Raw genomic sequence first — 19,869 nt, 5'->3', positions numbered from 1 at the left:
CAATTGGGTGGGTGTTGTTGTGAAAACCTGGCAACCCTGGTCCAGGGTCACATTTTGTGTCACTCACTCTTTGGTTGATTGCAGACGGAGGTTTACTAACGCTTGTCTGGATAACATCTGCGGGTATCTGGTGGAGCTGCAGTCCTTGAGTCCAAACGCAGCTCTGCAGGACATTATACGCAACTTTAAATGGCTTCAGGCCAAGCTGGAGAAGCTCCATTGATGACAATGAAGGTCATTTTGTTGTTGGTGATTTGATGGACATCCTGACCCTACAGCAGCCTGACGCCTCTCATCGCACCGGGACTTCAGTCTTTATATTTACTGAGAATGAATAATGTTCACTCATCCAGCCATGGAAAAACCCAAATAAACACTTCTGATATGTATTCTTCAGTTTGCATAAGTTCTTGTGGTCATCAGCAGATGTGAAGGTGTTTAATACAGGATTTTAATTTCTTATTCAGTTCTAATTAATCATTGGTGTCTGTACAGTCTGTATGCGCTCACAGAGGCACTTATTCTAGATGTTTTCTACTCTGAAACACTGTCTGTGGCTGGAAGCGTCCTCGTGGAAGTGTCTTGATGGAGATGATGAGATGGTGGTGGATGAAACATGCTCTCGTGTGTTTTGTTCTAGTCGTCAGGTTCAACAGGGCAGTCTTTTATGAAAAGGACACATTTTTATGAAAGCCTGAATCTTTTCAGCCACCTTCTAGTTTTGTGTAATATGTATTGCATATGATTTGAAAATAATAAAAAGAAAAAGTTGTTTTAAATTACAATTGTGTAAACTGTAACTTTCTGAGGAATTGTTTAACATTTAACAGCAAATCACTATTATTTATTTATATTATACACACACAATATTGATTATAATTTTTAATGCATAAAAATGACAAATGTATGATTTTAAATCAAGTTTATAACTTGTAAATTCTAAATGCAAATGATCATTTTCTGTGTAAACGTTAATGCATAAACTAATAGTTTACAGTATTTGTTTTGCACATTTATGTTTTGCTTTAATTTTTACAAAGGCTTCGTTCAGATTACTGTAATTTTATTGTTTTATTGTCAAAATTAGGCAAATTATTTTTGAAAAGTGTGTTTCTGGAAACAATCATTTCATTTTACTAATGACTATAATACTTATTTTGTTTTCGATACGATACTGATATTTCTAAACTGAACTTTTAAATTATGAAATGTATTAAATTATTTAATTACTGAGCGTATAATGGGTAATGATACCCATATTTGCTTTATATTTGAAACATTTTAACATTCAATGTGCCGTAATTGCAACTTATTAGGTTATACTTTTGTTTACACGGTTAAAATAATGTTTACTGTAGCGGTAACCATGGAAATCTACAAATACTATACAAAAGTATAGTAGTATTAAGTATAACTATATAAAAACTATTTATAGTTACAAAATTTGTGTTTAAACGTTATTGAAATTACGGAAACACTTTCAAGGTCCTATTAGTTAATGCATTAACGTTAACTTATAATTAGCAATTCATTATTTATTAATCTTTGTTAACATTAGTTAATAAAAATACAGCCATTTGTTAATTCAATTAGCTCGGGTCCATTAAATAATGTTAACAGAAACTACTTTCGGTTTTAATAATTTCATTAACAAATGTCAAATTAGCGTTAATATTAATGTTTTAGAATTATTTTTCATTGTTAGGTCGTTAACTAATGTAGTTAATTAATGTTAACCAATACAACCTTATTGTAAAGTGCTACCGAAATCAATTCATAAATAAAAGAATAAATAAAATATACATGTTATATTGACTAATTATATTTGGCAAAATATTATATTATAAATAGGTGTTTCTGCAACTACGGGCACTTTTAAGTCCCAGCAGTGAAATTTTACATTTATGTTAAAATTTGTCATATGATGCTTTATAAATGTGTTCACAGTGTCATTACACACCTTGACAAAAAATATAATTAATAATTAATGTGATTTAATATAAATTATGAAGCATTAATAGGTCCAAACACCAACTCTGGTCACAATGTTGAGATACGTAAAATAAGATAATTTAATTAAAATTTGACATTATTTTGAATGGAATTGCTTAATTTGCATATTAATTTATGGTATCTTAATTATTTTGTATTATTTACTGATTATTTTCATGATTTATTTTTTCAAGTAAATGTGCCTGTCCCACACTTTTGAGTCCTTACCGCAACAATGAAAAAAAGGCTTTTATTATGACATTTTATCAAAGACAAACAAGTCTAGTTTCTATGGAAACAGAAAATAGCACATAGCTGACAGATTGGGTCACCTCACTCACAAGATCCCAGAAATATAAGGTAAATATCATCTTTTCTGTGTCAGTATTTATTGTGTCCTTACCATACAGCTTAGTAATTCTATACTTTAATGTATATTACTGTTTAATTGATGTATATTAAGATGCTAAGAGTCAAAACTAATGTAATAGACCTTGCTAGCTGCCAATTACCTTCAATATTAACAAAAATGTCATTTCCGCAACATGTCTTTACCGCAGCAAATTTAGGTGTTGCGGTAGAGACAAGTTCAAGGTTTACTGTATATTAAATTACAAATATTCAGTCTAAATGTTTTCTGTTTCTTTTACTGTTGTTCTGTACAGTAGCCTGTTTTTGATTTTAACATTGAGTCCTTACCGACACAAGATGTCATTACCGCTTTAAAAAAAAAAAATGTAACACTTAAGTTGAGATCATTTACACATTCAAATTGCAACATCTGTCATAAAAAGCCAAATATGATATCTTTAGTGTGTATGGAAACAATTCACATCTAAGGTTACTGTCTAAGTTTTACATGGCATAGAGAAAACCATGAAATCCCCTATTTTGTATATTATTTTTTAATATCAGTATTTACAAAACTGCACAAAATTTGAAAAAGCTATTGAAATATATTACATTTTTATAGAAATGAAAAAATAAAAATGTATATAATGAACATTATTGTAACGTTGCGTTAAGGACATTTCATAAGAAGAAGAGTTGAAAAACATAAAAAAATAAACATGTTCCAGATTAAAATCTCCATGCAATTTTGTTGACCTTCTTATATGTATTACAGACTCTGGTGGTTAAAATTAAAATTCACGGGTTGATTTTTTTTCAATTTTGGAGAGTCAAAAGTGCCCGTAGTTGCAGAAACACCCCAATATACTTTAAATATGTTAATTATAATGTGCTGTCCTCCTCTGTTTTTGTAAATAATATTGAGGAGAATTGCACTCATGTGCAGATTTATAATTTGTTAAGTGGCATAATGAACATAATTACAGTGATCGCTGGCAGCAAAGCACTGGAGGGAGAGTCACTTCTGTTTTTGCTTTGGTGGTGGAAAAGATGATAAAGCAGTTGAATATTCTTTTACCACGATTCACACATTTCATACAAAAAGAGGTTTACATACATGTTGTGTACAAACAACTAATTGCTAATCGCTTTGTTTACATGTTTTGCCATTAATCATCAAAACTATTTTTCCAGTCCAGGTCTTACCGCCAAGAGCAGTTGAGCTTCTTCACACCATGCAAGTACACATATGGAACGAAACAGGTGTAAGAAGCTCCAGTAAAATTAATGAGGACATCGTTGGGTCGCAGTTGAAGTTCCTCTGATGCCAGTCAAGCAGGAAAACGCTCGTATTGATGACTCAACCCAGTCTCGAGTTGTTCTGCTTTGGAAAAGACGCTTGTCTTGCATGGACAGATCCAGTGTTTGGCAGTGAACTTTATAAGGTATGAACTGATGATATCATGGTCACATGTCACACAAACCTCCTCCTGCTATGCTGAGAATGAACCCAGAACAAATAGTGGATGCATTTTCATTTACACAATACAAACATTAGTTAAACACATGATTAATGTATTGGAACTTACGCCACTACTTTGCAGAAGCTGTAATTGTTATCCTGCATGTGCTTGCAGCAGGTCTGTCATTTTGATTACAAATTCCCTCTATTTTTCTGATTTAATATTGCAAATGGTTTGAAAATCATACTAAACAATGTTATAGGTTTTACAATATGAATGTTGAAGTGTCTGTGAGTGAGACGACACAACAGTCAAAAATACATTTTTTAACCTTGTAAAGCCTGACATAAGAAATAATAGTCAAAAAAAAAAAATAATAAATATTTTTAATTGTACAGTTTATTGATCCTTTAGACAAATCTAAACAAAGTTTGCATATGTGATTTTGTTGAGTATCACATTTGATGCATCAGGCTTTTATGGTTCATCATATAATACAGTGAGAATATAGAGGAAAAAACAGCTCATAGTCTCAGACGGAGCATTCTCGCTGTAATGTCAAAAGTTGCTGAAAAATGGGGTAGCGGAGCAAATAATCACATATCTTTTGCCTTTTCCCTTCACCCTATGCAATTCAATTTTAGAAAAAAATATTCCACAGAAACGGCAAATTGTTTTATGTTGGAAAATATTAAATCTTTGATGGATAAAGGAGGTTTAGTTGGTGCTGTATTCCGGGATTTTAAGAAAGCTTTTGAAACTGTAAATCATGAGATTTTACTTTCTCGGTTATTACATTTGAATTTTTCAACTGAGGCCGTTATGTGGTTTAAATCTTATTTAGAAAATAGAAAACAATGTGTACGGGTTATAAATGCGACATCAGATTACTTGGATTATAATATTGGAGTTCCTCAAGGTTCTATTTTAGGCCCATTATTGTTTAGTGTGTATGTAAATGATTTACCAAATGTATCCTCCAGAGATTATTTGTCAAATGTATGCGGATGATGTTGTGTTGTATGTTCATGCAAAAAGTCAACAACAGGCTGCACAGATATTGACTGACACCATGAATCAAGTTGCGCAATGGCTTATCAATTCATGTTTACAGCTTAATGTCAGAAAAACTGTTTGTATGTTTTTTACTGAAAGGCATTGATGTGAAAGCAGATGTATTTGTCCAGGAACAAAAACTTAAGGTAGTACATGAATTTAAATATTTAGGATTATTACTGGATTCTCAACTTTCTTTTAAAAAACATGTGAAGAAAGTGGTAAATATAGCTAAATTTAATTTAGCGAATTTCAGATTCATTAAAAGTAAACTGACCAACGAAGCAGCAGTTTTATTCATGAATTCGATGATTATTCCTCATATCACATATTGCATGACTACCTGGACTCAAACATGTAGATCTTTTCTTAAACCAGTTGAAATGATTTATAAACAAACTCTTAAGGTCTTGGATAAAAAACAAACAGTTTTCATCATTGTAGCATATTAACTAAGTTTTCTATTTTGAGTCGGGGAACATTTGATTCAATTTGCTGATTTGGTACTTATTTTTAAGATCTCCACCTGTTTTTAAGGATTTTTTTCTTCTGCTCTCATATTTTCTTCTTGTTCTTAATTTGGTGTATTAATATTTTTTGTTTATATTTTCTTCCTGTCCTTAACATCAACCTGCCGAAAGGGACCACGGATGAAAATGAGCCAGTGTTGGCTAAATCTGGTGCATTTTACATATTGTATGTATTATTAATGTGCATTGTCCCTGATTAAATAAATGAAATGAAATAAAGTGTGCTATTTGGTGCAGGTATTTATGTGGACAGAAAGTGATGAAATTCTGATGCTTGTAATGTAAATCAATGAGATCTTTATAACAGTACAGCAGTTACTTACATAAAATGATCTAAATATCAGTCTATATCTCCAATAATATGTCTTATATGAGATTGAAATGATCCAAACATATAATGCAATGCTTGAAGAAATAAAGCTCCTCAGAAGATGTGAGATGAAGATCATTCCTCCGCTGAGGAACAGTGAAAGTAAAGCTCCTCAGAAGATCCTGATGATCAGATTTGAGACGCTCTGATTTTTCTAGAAAATGATTGATGGAGAATCAAGTAAAGCTGAGCTGCTTCAGTCCAGCAAGTGTTCATCTGGAGACATGACTGCAGTTATTCTGACCTTTACTTGATCAAAATCAGCCAAGATTTGACACTGAAGCTGGATGCTTGTACAGTTACACTAAAAGAGCTTTTACTGGATAAAAACTCCATCAATCAGACGACAGAAGACATGGATTGAATGCGACAGGTTTATCAGCAAAGTCTTGATCTTGTTGACAATTTACAGACCTTTGTGTATCAAATATAACGCAGTAGGCTGTAAAGGGTTAACGCTGGCTGGTTTAAGGTCCAGTGCTCTTCACCATCTCGGCTGACGCGAGGATTTTTGTGCTTATTTGACAGCAAAAATAACATGACAATAATTGCGCTCATAAGCAGGTTTTTAATTCGTCAAGTGGAATAACAAACATAATTGCACTGACGTCTGGTCGTAATTATCAAAGCACAGGAGAACAATCATATTCATTTTCTTTCTTCACCTACACCCAAGATAATCTACAGTCTTACATATTTCATATCTATATGTTTAAAGCATTTATACAGATGCCAGTCACTCAATCTTTTAGTTTTTAAAGCTGTATTGGTGCAGTCAACTGTGTGCACTAATGGTTTCCCAGGATGCACCAAGCTTAATAAACTCACCAGTTCTTACCGCCAAGAGCAGTTGAGTTTCTTCAAGCCGTGCAAGTAGACGTACGGGACGAAACAGACGTAAGATGCTCCAATGAAATTGGTGAGTTTCACAGCCAGGACGGAGTTTCTGAAGCTGCTGTAGATGCGGAGGATGAGGTGAGTGAACCAGCAGAAGATGAAGATGGTGGCGACTGCAACCACGCTTTTGGCCGCTCGAACCTGGTTGCTTGAGGATGGATTGGATCTGACCTGCGTCTTCTGTTGAGATCTTCCTTCCACGCTGCGTTCTGCGGTTCCTTCCAGTTTGTGGTCTACAGATGAAGGTGGAGGGTTTGCTTCATTCCTGGAGCGATCCTTGATTCGTTTTTGACTCCGAAGCAGCGTTAAGACGATCTGAACGGTGGCGTAAGTTATCCCAATCATCGGAACGACGTTAGCCAGTGTAAGGTACATGCCATCATACGTCTGCTTGGCTGTAGGTGATGCAAAACGTTCTTCGCAAACTTCCAAACTCTCGTTCGCATTGTGCTCTGCGATAAAGATGTGCGGAAGACTGAACGCAGTCGACACGATCCAGCTCCCAGCGAGCAATACGCCGACTAACCTCAAATTATCCATCTGCACCGGAGCTCCTCCACGTCTGATGGAGCCCACCAGCTTCTGATGCCAATACATGCTGATGAACATAGTGGAGAAGATGCTGCTGGTCTCCGAGATTTCGTGGGAAAACTGAGTCACGCCGCAGTACTCGTTAGTCGTGAGCCAGGATTTGGCAAAGTGCGCCATGGTTTCCGGCAGGTCCACCAGACAGTTTGTGATCAGATTGGACACGGCCAGGTTAACAAAGAGGACGTCTCCGGTCCGCAGCTGAGATCCGGATTTGGGAAGAGAGCGCAAACACAGCCAACCGTTCCCTATAATACCAGTGAAGCAGAAGAAAGCTCTCATTAACAACTCGATCCAGTCTAGAGCCTCCATCTCAGAGATGTGTTCTTCTCGATTGAGCTGTACAGAGGTCAGTGAGTCATTTAGTTGGTTCGCGGGCTAAATGTCTGAGCTGTGATTGGCTGACATCATCCAGAACTTGATGACGTCATCAAGAACATATTATCAGTGTAGTCCTGGTTGCCTAATTGCAGTACGTGTGTAATTAACATAGTCATGCAACAAAGCAATCTTCCATAATTGGTGTGTTTTAAAATGCACATATTATAATCAAACACACAGAGACCAAATGTGTATATATAATAAATATACACACTACACACACATATATTATGCAAATAAAAACTGTTATTTTGATTAATTAATTGTTTGACAGCACTAATTTATATATCTATATCTAGCTATCATCTATCTATCTATCTATCTATCTATCTATCTATCTATCTATCTATCTATCTATATATATATATATATATATATATAGGTTTTGTCATTTTGATCATTTATACGTAGTGTAAAGCCTGAATGGATTGATTTTGTCTTTTTGTTTACATTTTGTAATTAATATTTGTTTACGTTTTCTAAATAGGTTTCATTGTAAAGCTGGCTAAACCCTAACCCAAATGAACATTTGCATTCATGTATTTAACATAGATCCTGCTCTGTTAGATAATTACAGACCAATCTCAAAGCTCTGTGTTGTATCAAAGATCTTAGAAAGCCTCATCGGTGAACAGTTGACATGTTATTTGAATGCAAACAAAGTGTTGTCTATTAATAAGTCTGGGTTTTGTAAAAAACAGTACGACAACAGCTGCATTGAAAGTTCTAAATGATATTGGGATCGATTGATAATGGTGATTTTTGTGCCTCCCTTTTTATTGACTTATCTAAGGCTTTCGACACAGTGGATCATGAAATATTGCTGCATAGATTGAAGAGCGTTGGTTTATCAAGTCATGTTATTGGTTTAATAATTATTTAAGTGGTAGAACTCAATCTGATTCATTGGAGAATGCTAAAGGTGTTCCCCAGGGATCTGTGCTGGGCCCCCTTTTATTTACCATTTATATAAATAGTCTTGATTATGACATTCAGGATGCCAATTTTCATTTTTATGCAGATGATACTGTCATGTACTGTACTGCCTCTTCTGGACAGCAAGCCCTGTATAAGCTGCAGTCAGCCTTTGATGTCATTCAGTCACGACTTTACAATTTAAAACTTGTTCTGAATGTTAATAAAACCATGTTATTTTCAGGTTCAAAAATAATTGAAAATAATTTAATCTTTCTTCAGACTCTACCGTGATTGAATTAGTAAAAGAGTACAAATATCTTGGTATCATTGTTGACGATGTTTTATCTTTTGGCTCTTATATTACTCAACTGAAGAAAAAAACTTGGGTTTTATTTTAGGAACAAGTTTTGTTTTTCATTTAATGCAAGAAATTAATTAGTTTCTGCTACTTTTTTTAATCTGTACTTGATTATGGCGTCGCAGTGTATCAGTTTGCACCATCATATCTTCTTATAAAATAACTAACTTTTTTGCTTTTACATTATAAAACACAAATAATTTATGGAAAACAGCTGGTTTCATGTAAAGCATGCAGAAGTTCTCCAATTACATGAACTATTATGATTATTTGAATGTTGTCTTCTGAGTCTGTCCTATCCCTAGAGATCTGTTGCGTTGGACTTTTTGAACGCTTAAAATATTATAACTGAATTAAGTTTGTAATAAAGCAAATAAAATAAATATACTTAATTACTGTATTAAGATTTTACTTTGCGTCTGGACAGAATGCGCGCACTGCTGACAGTCAAGACTCCTGAACGCGCATGCGCGCTGGCTGCGCTCGTTCGCGTCTGCTTCTATGGCAACGCCGCGGGAATCCTGGGAATCGCGTTCGCTGTTTGGAAAACCGGAAGTGGAGGGAGATTCGAAAAACAGCGGAATAAACAGACGCGGAATGTGTTTATTAAAGTCATGACACGATGGTAGAGTATAGAGACGCTTTAGCACGGGTTCCTGACTCTACAGAAGCTGAGTTCGTGTGTGTGTGTGTGTGTGTGTGTGTGTGTGTGTTGTGCTAACGCTATCACTGCGCGCGCTAATGATGAATATTCAGCTGATTTATGTATTCGTTGAATATTGACAGAGTTCAGAATCATGTTAACATTAGCATCTGTAAATGTTTCTTTCTTCCGTTTCAAACGGAATAAAAGATGCTTGTGTTTATACGTTACTCATCATTTTGCTGCTGATTTGATTTATCTGACTGCAGCTGAGAATGAATTTGGTCAACAACAATAATAATAGTAATAATAATAGCGCAATTTATTATAGAGTATTTAGAGTAATTATTATTATTTTGTATTATAAGTATGTACTTTATTTTTGCTGCTGATTTGATTTATCTGACTGACCGCTGCGAATGAATTTTTAAAATGATAAAAATAATGCAATTAATGTTAGGTTATTTAGAGTAAATGATATATATATTTTTTAATTATAAGCATTTGCTTGAATATATATATATATATATAATATTTGTAGCTGCTGATATGATTAATCTGACTTAATTTTTAAAATGATAATAATGCAATTAATTTTAGATTCAATATCACAGACTGAGTCAGTATGCTCATTTATATTATGCATTTAATTTAATACTTTATGCTTCTAGTTTGATTTCTCTGACTGCTAAGATTGAATTTTAAAAATATTTATTATTATTATTATTATTAATTTAATTTTTTTATTATAACACAATTAATTTAAGACTCAATTTCACTAAGTCAATATGTCATATTCAGTAATAAGTGTTTACTCTCACTTGTATAAAAACTAAATATGTTTATTTGTGGTTGAACTGATAATTTAGCTGTAAAGCAGCTGCATGTGATTCAAAGGCTGTATTATGCTTTTTTTGCATTTTATATCTGGCTTAATATGTTATGTGCACTGTAAATACAAGTAAATGTGACTGATTGTGTTCATATCCTTGTTTTAGCTGGATGCTGTAGGACTCTCCGTCAGTGCCAAGAATGGAAGTGAAGCTGGAGGTTTTGTTGTCGTCCAGCATCAAGCGCAGAAAGCCGTGGCCCAGATTCTGCTGGCTGGGCCGGGTGAGATCATACGCTTACAAACCATCCGCTGTCGCTTCATACAAACACTGATATATGTTACACCTCAGCGCTGTTTGCTTCCAGGAAAAGGAGGGTGTTTTTCTGTTAGATGACAATCGGATCAGCGAAATACACTTGGTTTCGGGACGCACCAAAAAGAAGACCCTGAAACTCCAGCCGCTGTTGCAGAGGGTGGTGACCATGTCAGCGTCTCAGAACGGTAAGCGATCGGAGATCTGTGATGAACCTTCAGCGCTGCGGGACACGGGTGTGTTCATCAGTGTTATTTGCAGGCGTGTGGCTGGTGGGTCTTCTGCTCTCTGGAGAACTTTTCCTGTGGAACAAAGACAAGGATTCGTTGAAGACGGTCTCCGCTGTTCCTGAGGTTCATCTGCTGCTTTCTGCCATCAAAGGTCTGTGTAAGAGCTTTTCTTTTTATTTCTGTATGTCTCAGCTTTTGTCTTCTCCAGATGTTAACTGATGGACTGGAGTGCTGTGGATTATCGTGATGTTTTTATCAGACTCTCATTCTGACGGCACCCATTCACTGCAGAGCATCCATCGCTGAGACACTGATGCAGAGACAGAGTTCATTAAATTATGAAACAAGCTTATTATCATTATCAGGCTCTCTTTATCTCCAGTTCTTCACGAACTCTTCTTGAAGCACATCTGGAAGTTATCCTCAAACTAACACGTTCTTGTCTCACGAAGGCTCAGCGACTGCGGTGCGGCTCTCTCTGCTGGTGTCGGGGAGCGCACACAGAGTGTTCCTGGCCGCTGTGACGGGACCGGTGTTCCTCTGGGAGTGTTCCTCAGCTCAGGATCTGAGCGGCCCGCGAGACGCCACAGTCCCGGGGCGCTGGAGGCAGATATCAGACCAGCAGAACATTCAGCTGCCCTCCACAAAAGACAAAGAGGCTTCCGTTCATAGCGTGTTTGTGAGGAGCCAGGTGAAAGCACAGAAGCGCTGATCTGATGCAGATTGTTTCGGTTGCTTGTGCACGTGTTTCATCTGTCTGTGGTGTCTGTAGGCAGCTGGTGACGTGTGTCTGAGCGCGTTTGTCTTCATCGCTGAAGCGCAGCTCATCGTCACCTTTCTGAAGATCCAGTGGGACTCGACGTGGGACAACAAACTCAGGTCAGATGATGTTAAATGTGCTTTTATTTATTATAACTTGTTAATATAAAACTTATGCATTTATGTTGAAGTGTTAAGTGTGCAGTGCTGATCGGTGATAGTGTGGAGGGTATAAATGTGGTCAGATGTTCTGTGTTTGGGCAGAAAGCCAAGATTTTGTGGGTTTTGAGAAAGTTTTGTAATCGTATGTTAATAATCGAACCGCAGGTTGCTGTTGGCACACATGCCTCTGTAGTTGCTTGGCTCAAACTTGTTTAACGATGGGTGTAATTAAGCCTTGATTCCAGGTGTCTGGAAAATATCCTTCACTCAAAACAATGTTGCAGTTATTGCAACAATACAGTCATTTGTGTATTTAATATTCCATCAATGCCTTAGTAAATGAGTTTGAGGACTGACTGTGAGATGCACTTGATCGATGTCTGTGATGAAATAATCTACAGTACTGTTACCAAGAAAAGAATTAAAGGTATAAGAACCAGAAGGGTCTCCTCGTATGCGACCGGTCACTATATACAGGCCAGTGATTGACAGAGCTGCAGTAGGCTCCTCCCACATATCTGAGGTGATATGAGGGCAGGTGTAATGTATTTGTCTCCCTGTGTGTTGACAAAGCCGGGTTCATTTCCAGTTCTGGCATTTAAGTCGCCACGTATTAAAACATTTCCTTTTGGCAGCCAGTGGACAAATCTCTTATATTCCATGTTTCTTGTAGTATTATAATGTCAGAATTCTGAATTCTCTTTTGAAATCTGAATGTTGGCTCTTAACACCAAAAATGGAGGACCTAAGTCCTTGAATATTCCAACATGAGATAAAATATAGAGGTGATGTGATATATACAGGTGTTATAAACAGTGCAGGAAGAGGCGGAAACCTGTAAGGGCTTATTTATTAAGTTTCTGCATGTTCCTGCATCTCCTGGACTCGTTCTCTGCTGTTTGTTTCACAGTTCAGCGGGGTTCAGTGTTCGCTGGATCTCGAGGTGCTACCCGCTCCACCAGCTCCTGCCTCCGTGTAGACCGGTGAAGTCCAGAGGCGCTCTGGTCCCTGCGTTCTCTCCAGACGGTCAGCTGCTAGCCGTCGTCCTTAACCAGAAAGACCCACAGGTGAGCTCAGCACTGCGTTCAGCAGCAGTCCATCAGAACAAGATTTGTGATTAAAAGCGTGTGTGTGTTTGTCAGGCGACGCAGGTGTTGTTCATCAGCACTCAGAACTTTGTGACCGTGTCCAGTCTGTTAGGAGGATGTGGCGTTAAGACGCTCAGTTTACCAGCAAAATATGTGAGGTGGGTGATTAAAACCTCTGTTAGACGCTGTATGCACTTACTTATTTAGTAACATCAATATAGTATTAGTCTTTATTACTGCTGTCAAAAGATTAATCACAATGAATATATATTTGCTGTGTTTTCCTGCAGGTCGTACTGGGCCGGGTCTGTGAGCTGGACTCCAGAAGGTCTGTATCTGGCCTGTGTGCTGAAGAGAGGCTCTCTGCTCATGCTGGCGCGTCTGGGAGGACTCGTCTCGCTGTCCACAACAGGATGCAGCATTGAGTTTGGTGCCGCCCACTTCCTGCCGCTTCACCCGCTGGTCACCTACAGGTCACTTAATCGCTTCCTCTCGTTTGTGCAATTTACTGACCCCTCCAGTGTCACTGAGTGAAGTTGATATTGAGACATTAATGGAAGAAATGCAGTTAAAAACTTGACCATTACACATTTTGTGTTGTTCTTCTTCTTTTTCCTAAACGTTCTGTATTTATTTTTTTCTTTCTCCAACGTTTTTTAGGTTTTATGATATCGTTTTAACTGTTTCTAAATTAACATTTTGTATTGATTTAACTTTTTTGTATTGATTTAAATAGTTTTTAATGTTTTTATCATTTTATTAATGATACATGTGTTTTAAGTTTATTATGCAGATATTTACACATTTAATAAAATAATTTAAATAAATTTTCAGAAAACTTTTTCAAATAATTACACATTTAAAAAAAAAAGTTTTTATTTAATGTTGTAGTTATTAAATATATACATTACTTGCAGAAATAATAACCTTTTCATTAGATAAATACTTATCTTAATATGTTTAAATATCTATTAATTTTCTTTCTTTCAACATATCTTTCAGGATTTATGACATCTTTTTAACTGTTTATAAATAACAATTAATATTAAGAAAAATATAAAGTTTTCTTGTGAATGTAAATGCCAATAAATATTTCTTATTTCATTTAAAAATATATAATTTTTCTTTAATTTTTATAATTGTAATACTTAATGCATATGTACTTAATTACATAATGTATAAAAGTTTATATGTACCTTTTATATTAAATATTAACACTAATTATTTTAAACATAAAAATTCCAAATAATTAACTTTTTAAATTGTTTAAAATAATCTTAAATTAAAACTAAAATGATTTTGCTTCATACAAATATATATATATATATATATATATATATATATATATATACACACACACACACACACACCTTTTTTATTAAAATAAATATTTCTTCTTTTAATCAACATTTTTACATCTCTGTTCATCTTTTTCTTCCTTTTCCACGGTCATTGTTCAGTGTAAGTGCATGAATAGTGAGAGTCTTTATCTTATAATCACTTGTCTGCAGGCATGAGACATCATTTCCTCTCACATTTATAATGTGCAGCACTATAAAAAATATGAATGCAAGCTTTATTTATATCAGATGCATGCTGTCATGCATGAAAAAAGATTTTACATTTGAAGATTTGTGACTATATTCCTGTATTTGATCCGTAGACCTGCGGTGGCTGTGCAGTCTCAGGACGGCGGCGTGTCCAGCTCCAGCGTGTCGCTCCGTGACCCCATGAGACAGCGCTACTCCGTCACGTGGCATCCTCGCCAGCCGCTCCTCATCGTGTCGGACGGCTACATGGTGACCGTGCTCAGGACGAGCGAGCGGCCGTCTGCTGCCGCCGTGATGAGCGCCGCCCTGCTGGACGCTGCGCAGGGGCTCGAGCACACACGGAGGGTCCTGGGCTCGTCTCAGGTCAGCGGAGGGGATGTTAGTTACTGGAAGTGCTGGGCGATACTGCAAAAAATTACAATCTTGCATGAAACGGCTTTCTAAAAACACGCCGCTCAAGTTAAAAGAAGTTCACTCATCTTCTTGCATGTTTTTCCGCGTCGCATCTTTATCAACAAAAGCTCATTCTGTGTGTCACTCTTTTCTCTTTACTGTAATCACCAGCATATTGTCAAAGTGTCTAATTCTAACGTTCGGTAATATTCTATTCAGAATCGCGATTCCTCGATTTAAAAAAAAAAAAAAATTGTGGCAAAAAATGTAATTTGAATGAATGGATAAAATCAGAACAATCTCGCAGCCCTAGTTACTGTGGCGTTGTGTTTTGTTGCTGTGATGGTTGAGAGGTTTCTTCTGTGTTTCAGCCTCAGCTCAGGTCCAGGCTGGAGTCCATGTCCACTCTGATGTTCACAGCAAGCCTTAAAGAGGCTCTTAAAGAGAAAGAAACGCCGCTGTCTGCTCTACCTCTGTACCTGCGGGACACAGCAGACCTCACACAATATACGGAGAGAACCCAGGTCAGCCAGTTAAAAAACACATTATGGTTAAAAAGACATCATGCCAGGCCATTTTTGATAATATCATAAATATTTATTTTGAATTAAAATATTTTATTTTTATTTTTATAATTGTATTAGTTATACAAAGCTTATAATTAACTTAACATAAATTAAATACCATTTATTTTTCAATGATTACACTTTTTTTTATGTATTGTTGTTGTTCTTTTCCTAATATTTGTCTTCTTTTAATCAACATTCTTACATCTGTATTAATTTTTTCCTCCTCCAACACATTTTTGATAACTTTTAACTGATTATAAATAACAATTAAATTGTTTTTATTATTTTTTTTAATTTTTATTAAGTGTTTTTAATTAATTTGTTTAAAAAACTCATCTGTGACCCTGCAGCACAAAAGCAGTCATAAGCAGCACAGCTATATTTGTAGAAATAGCCAACAATACATTGTATGGGTCAAAATTATCCATTTTTCTTTTATGCCAAAAATCATTAGGATATTAAGTTAAGATCATGTTCCATGAAGATATTTTGTAAGTTTCCTTCCGTAAATATATCAAAACTTCATATTTGATTAGTAATATGCATTGCTAAGAACTTCATTTGGACAACTTTAAAGGCGATTTTCTCAATATTTAGATTTTTTTGCACCCTCAGATTCCAGATTAAAGATTAAAGATTATTTAAAAATAACTTCTACAAATAATTACACATTAAAATACAATTACTTGTAAATTTTTATATTTAATGATTATTTAATGATCACTTTTTTATAATGTTTTAATGATTAAATGTATATGTATATACTGGTTTTAAAAAGTTCTACTTTTATAATTTTATATCTAAATATATAATGCTGTTTTGTGACAGATAAAATAGCATAGTTATAGTTTTAACTATGACTGGTTTTGCAATAACACAACAGCATAAATCGTTTTTAATTAAATTACATTACATTTTTATTTTATTTTATAATTGAATTATACAAAGTTTAAAATTAATTTGAATGTTTTGCATTTATATTTTTTTGAAAAACTACTTTATAAATATTTAGTTTCACGTTTCATATATATACACACACACACACACATATGTGCAATATGACTTTTTTGTAAAATAAATGGTGTCTCTTTAGGATGAGGAAGACCATGATTCTGATGAAGGTCCGTATAGCTGCTCACGCACGGAGGACAGAGGCAAGCTGGAGTTTGCGTCTATGTTTGACACTCTTCACGCTCGGACACAAACGCACTCGGAGCCGTCGTCCTCGGGTCTGCAGGAGGATCTGGACCGGGTTCACAGGAGCCTCACGAGAGCCTGGGCTCTGGGCGTCTCTCTGGGCGGCTCCGTCCAGCAGAGAGAGCGTCTCCTCAGATACACCGTCCTCTGCATCGCTCGGCTCCTGAGCCTCCTGCGGGTCAGAGACAGAAGCTCGTGGGTCACTCACGCCCTGCACACCCTCCGCACGCTGCTGTCCTTCCTCCCGTGGGACGCCGGACGCACCGCAGGCCGAGGCTGTCTGGGCGTCACTGTAGAGCTCACTCGATGTTTCGTGGACATGTTTCTCCCGCTTTCCTCATCCGACGTGACCCTTTCCTCCCAGAACTTCAGCGCAGCGCTCGTCGTCCTTCAGCGAGCGTCTCAGAGTGTGGATCGGACCTACAGCCTCCCGCCGAGAGCAGTGCATCATGGGAAAGACGGTCAGCTGACATATTCCTCTGACATATTTTCTGTCCCACTGTTACAAGACGACGCTGATGCTGATGCCGAGACAGGAGCACAAACAGCACCTTCTAATAGGTACTCTTTGGTGTACTTGACTAGAAAAACTAGTAATTTTTTCAGTCATCGCTATTTCTGCTCGTAGTTAGTGTTCAAATCCCTGCAGCATAAATGATTCCTCAGAAACCACCCAGAACACCCTAGCAACTTCATAGCAACATACTTAAACAACTCAGAGCATCTTAGCAACCACCCAGAACACCCTAGCAACTTCATAGCAACATACTTAAACAACTCATAGCATCTTAGCAACCACCCAGAACACCCTAGCAACTTCATAGCAACATACTTGAACAACTCAGAGCATCTTAGCAACCACCCAGAACACCCTAGCAACTTCATAGCAACATACTTAAACAACTCAGAGCATCTTAGCAACCACCCAGAACACCCTAGCAACTTCATAGCAACATACTTAAACAACTCAGAGCATCTTAGCAACCACCCAGAACACCCTAGCAACTTCATAGCAACATACTTAAACAACTCAGAGCATCTTAGCAACCACCCAGAACACCCTAGCAACTTCATAGCAACATACTTAAACAACTCAGAGCATCTTAGCAACCACCCAGAACACCCTAGCAACTTCATAGCAACATACTAAAACAACTCAGAGCATCTTAGCAACCACCCAGAACACCCTAGCAACTTCATAGCAACATACTTAAACAACTCATAGCATCTTAGCAACCACCCAGAACACCCTAGCAACTTCATAGCAACATACTTAAACAACTCAGAGCATCTTAGCAACCACCCAGAACACCCTAGCAACTTCATAGCAACATACTTAAACAACTCAGAGCATCTTAGCAACCACCCAGAACACCCTAGCAACTTCATAGCAACATACTAAAACAACTCAGAGCATCTTAGCAACCACCCAGAACACCCTAGCAACTTCATAGCAACATACTTAAACAACTCAGAGCATCTTAGCAACCACCCAGAACACCCTAGCAACTTCATAGCAACATACTTAAACAACTCAGAGCATCTTAGCAACCACCTAGAACACCCTAGCAACTTCATAGCAACATACTTAAACAACTCAGGCATCTTAGCAACCACCCAGAACACCCTAGCAACTTCATAGCAACATACTTAAACAACTCAGAGCATCTTAGCAACCACCCAGAACACCCTAGCAACTTCATAGCAACATACTTAAACAACTCATAGCATCTTAGCAACCACCCAGAACACCCTAGCAACCAACCACATGGCAAGCACCACTCACAAAATGATTAGTTAATTAATAATGTATTATTTTTAATTATTTATTTAAATTGATTAATTTAAATGTATTATTTTTAATTATTTATTCTCATTTATTTATCTTAGCAACCACCCAGAACACCCTAGCAACTTCATAGCAACATACTTAAACAACTCAGAGCATCTTAGCAACCACCCAGAACACCCTAGCAACTTCATAGCAACATACTTAAACAACTCAGAGCATCTTAGCAACCACCCAGAACACCCTAGCAACTTCATAGCAACATACTTAAACAACTCAGAGCATCTTAGCAACCACCCAGAACACCCTAGCAACTTCATAGCAACATACTTAAACAACTCAGAGCATCTTAGCAACCACCCAGAACACCCTAGCAACTTCATAGCAACATACTTAAACAACTCAGAGCATCTTAGCAACCACCCAGAACACCCTAGCAACTTCATAGCAACATACTTAAACAACTCAGAGCATCTTAGCAACCACCCAGAACACCCTAGCAACTTCATAGCAACATACTTAAACAACTCAGAGCATCTTAGCAACCACCCAGAACACCCTAGCAACTTCATAGCAACATACTTAAACAACTCAGAGCATCTTAGCAACCACCCAGAACACCCTAGCAACTTCATAGCAACATACTTAAACAACTCAGAGCATCTTAGCAACCACCCAGAACACCCTAGCAACTTCAGTTAATTAATAATGTATTATTTTAATGAATTCATTTTTTTGTTTTAATTAGTTTATTTGATCTGAATTGAATTATTTTAATTAATTAATTTTATATATTTGATCTATTTCTATTAATTAGTATTTAATATTGTATTTCCATTTATTTGTTTAAATTTATTTCCATTTAGTTATTTTGAGTAAATGTTTTAATTATTTATTTAAATTGATTAATTTAAATGTATTATTTTAATTATTTATTCTCATTTATTTCTTTTATTTACGTCCATTTATTTACATTTGTAAGTTTTATTGTTCATTTCCAAATTTTGAATAATTAAATAATTCATATTTATTTAAAGTAATTAATTAATGTAAATGTATTTATTTTCTATTTATTTATTTATTTTCATTCATTTATTTGTTTAATGTTTTGTTTATGTATTTAGATTTTTACATTAATTTATTTTAAATGTGAGAGAGCACTTTGGTCTCTTGTGTTTTCAGATTGGTGGTTATTTGGCGCGATGTGTACAAAAGGGCTTTGCGCTACCAGGAGGAATTACGTCACCACAGAGGCGTAAAAAATGAGCTTCAGAAGATGTCAGTTATTATTCCTCAAATCCAGCAAGCTTTACAGTCGGCTGGAGACCGTCTCGAGGAGAGCCACACGCTGCGTAGCTTCAGCGGTGAGCACGAGCTACCCAAACAAGCATCTTTTATTACATGATGTTATAATAATGTGTCGCTGATGTTGTCCATCCG

At 36.3% G+C, this 19,869-nt stretch overlaps 3 protein-coding genes across 4 annotated transcripts in view; 2 read left to right on the top strand and 1 right to left on the bottom strand.

Moving 5' to 3' along the window:
- nup155 (nucleoporin 155) overlaps nucleotides 1-781 on the top strand; it is a 34,162-nt gene extending 33,381 nt beyond the window's left edge. For both annotated transcript variants that reach the window (XM_058789615.1, XM_058789614.1), the window contains exon 34: nucleotides 85-781. In XM_058789615.1, coding sequence (XP_058645598.1) covers nucleotides 85-223 — 139 coding nt within the window. In that variant the 3' untranslated portion in view covers nucleotides 224-781. The remainder of the gene's footprint in view (nucleotides 1-84) is intronic.
- Nucleotides 782-6,596: 5,815 nt separating this feature from the next.
- Nucleotides 6,597-7,559, bottom strand: LOC131547940 (alpha-1A adrenergic receptor). The gene has a single exon (XM_058788729.1). The coding sequence runs from the start codon at nucleotides 7,557-7,559 to the stop codon at nucleotides 6,597-6,599; it is 963 nt and encodes a 320-aa protein (XP_058644712.1).
- Nucleotides 7,560-9,526: 1,967 nt separating this feature from the next.
- LOC131547939 (ciliogenesis and planar polarity effector 1-like) overlaps nucleotides 9,527-19,869 on the top strand; it is a 35,380-nt gene continuing 25,037 nt past the window's right edge. Inside the window, exons 1-13 of the mRNA XM_058788728.1 lie at nucleotides 9,527-9,583; nucleotides 10,546-10,660; nucleotides 10,770-10,880; nucleotides 10,954-11,073; nucleotides 11,375-11,613; nucleotides 11,695-11,801; nucleotides 12,754-12,910; nucleotides 12,986-13,089; nucleotides 13,222-13,404; nucleotides 14,595-14,844; nucleotides 15,246-15,398; nucleotides 16,537-17,201; nucleotides 19,612-19,793. Coding sequence (XP_058644711.1) covers nucleotides 9,527-9,583; nucleotides 10,546-10,660; nucleotides 10,770-10,880; nucleotides 10,954-11,073; nucleotides 11,375-11,613; nucleotides 11,695-11,801; nucleotides 12,754-12,910; nucleotides 12,986-13,089; nucleotides 13,222-13,404; nucleotides 14,595-14,844; nucleotides 15,246-15,398; nucleotides 16,537-17,201; nucleotides 19,612-19,793 — 2,443 coding nt within the window. The remainder of the gene's footprint in view (nucleotides 9,584-10,545; nucleotides 10,661-10,769; nucleotides 10,881-10,953; nucleotides 11,074-11,374; nucleotides 11,614-11,694; nucleotides 11,802-12,753; nucleotides 12,911-12,985; nucleotides 13,090-13,221; nucleotides 13,405-14,594; nucleotides 14,845-15,245; nucleotides 15,399-16,536; nucleotides 17,202-19,611; nucleotides 19,794-19,869) is intronic.

This window comes from Onychostoma macrolepis, chromosome 10 (genome assembly GCF_012432095.1).
Source record: "Onychostoma macrolepis isolate SWU-2019 chromosome 10, ASM1243209v1, whole genome shotgun sequence".
In the NCBI taxonomy this organism is placed as follows: Eukaryota; Metazoa; Chordata; class Actinopteri; order Cypriniformes; family Cyprinidae; genus Onychostoma; species Onychostoma macrolepis.
The sequence above is the reverse complement of the archived record's forward strand: the minus strand, read 5'-3'. Positions and strand labels throughout refer to the sequence as shown.

Excerpts from the sequence above, each read along its gene's own strand:
- LOC131547940 (XM_058788729.1), bottom strand. The coding sequence starts at position 7,559 with ATGGAGGCTCTAGACTGGATCGAGTTGTTAATGAGAGCTTTCTTCTGC.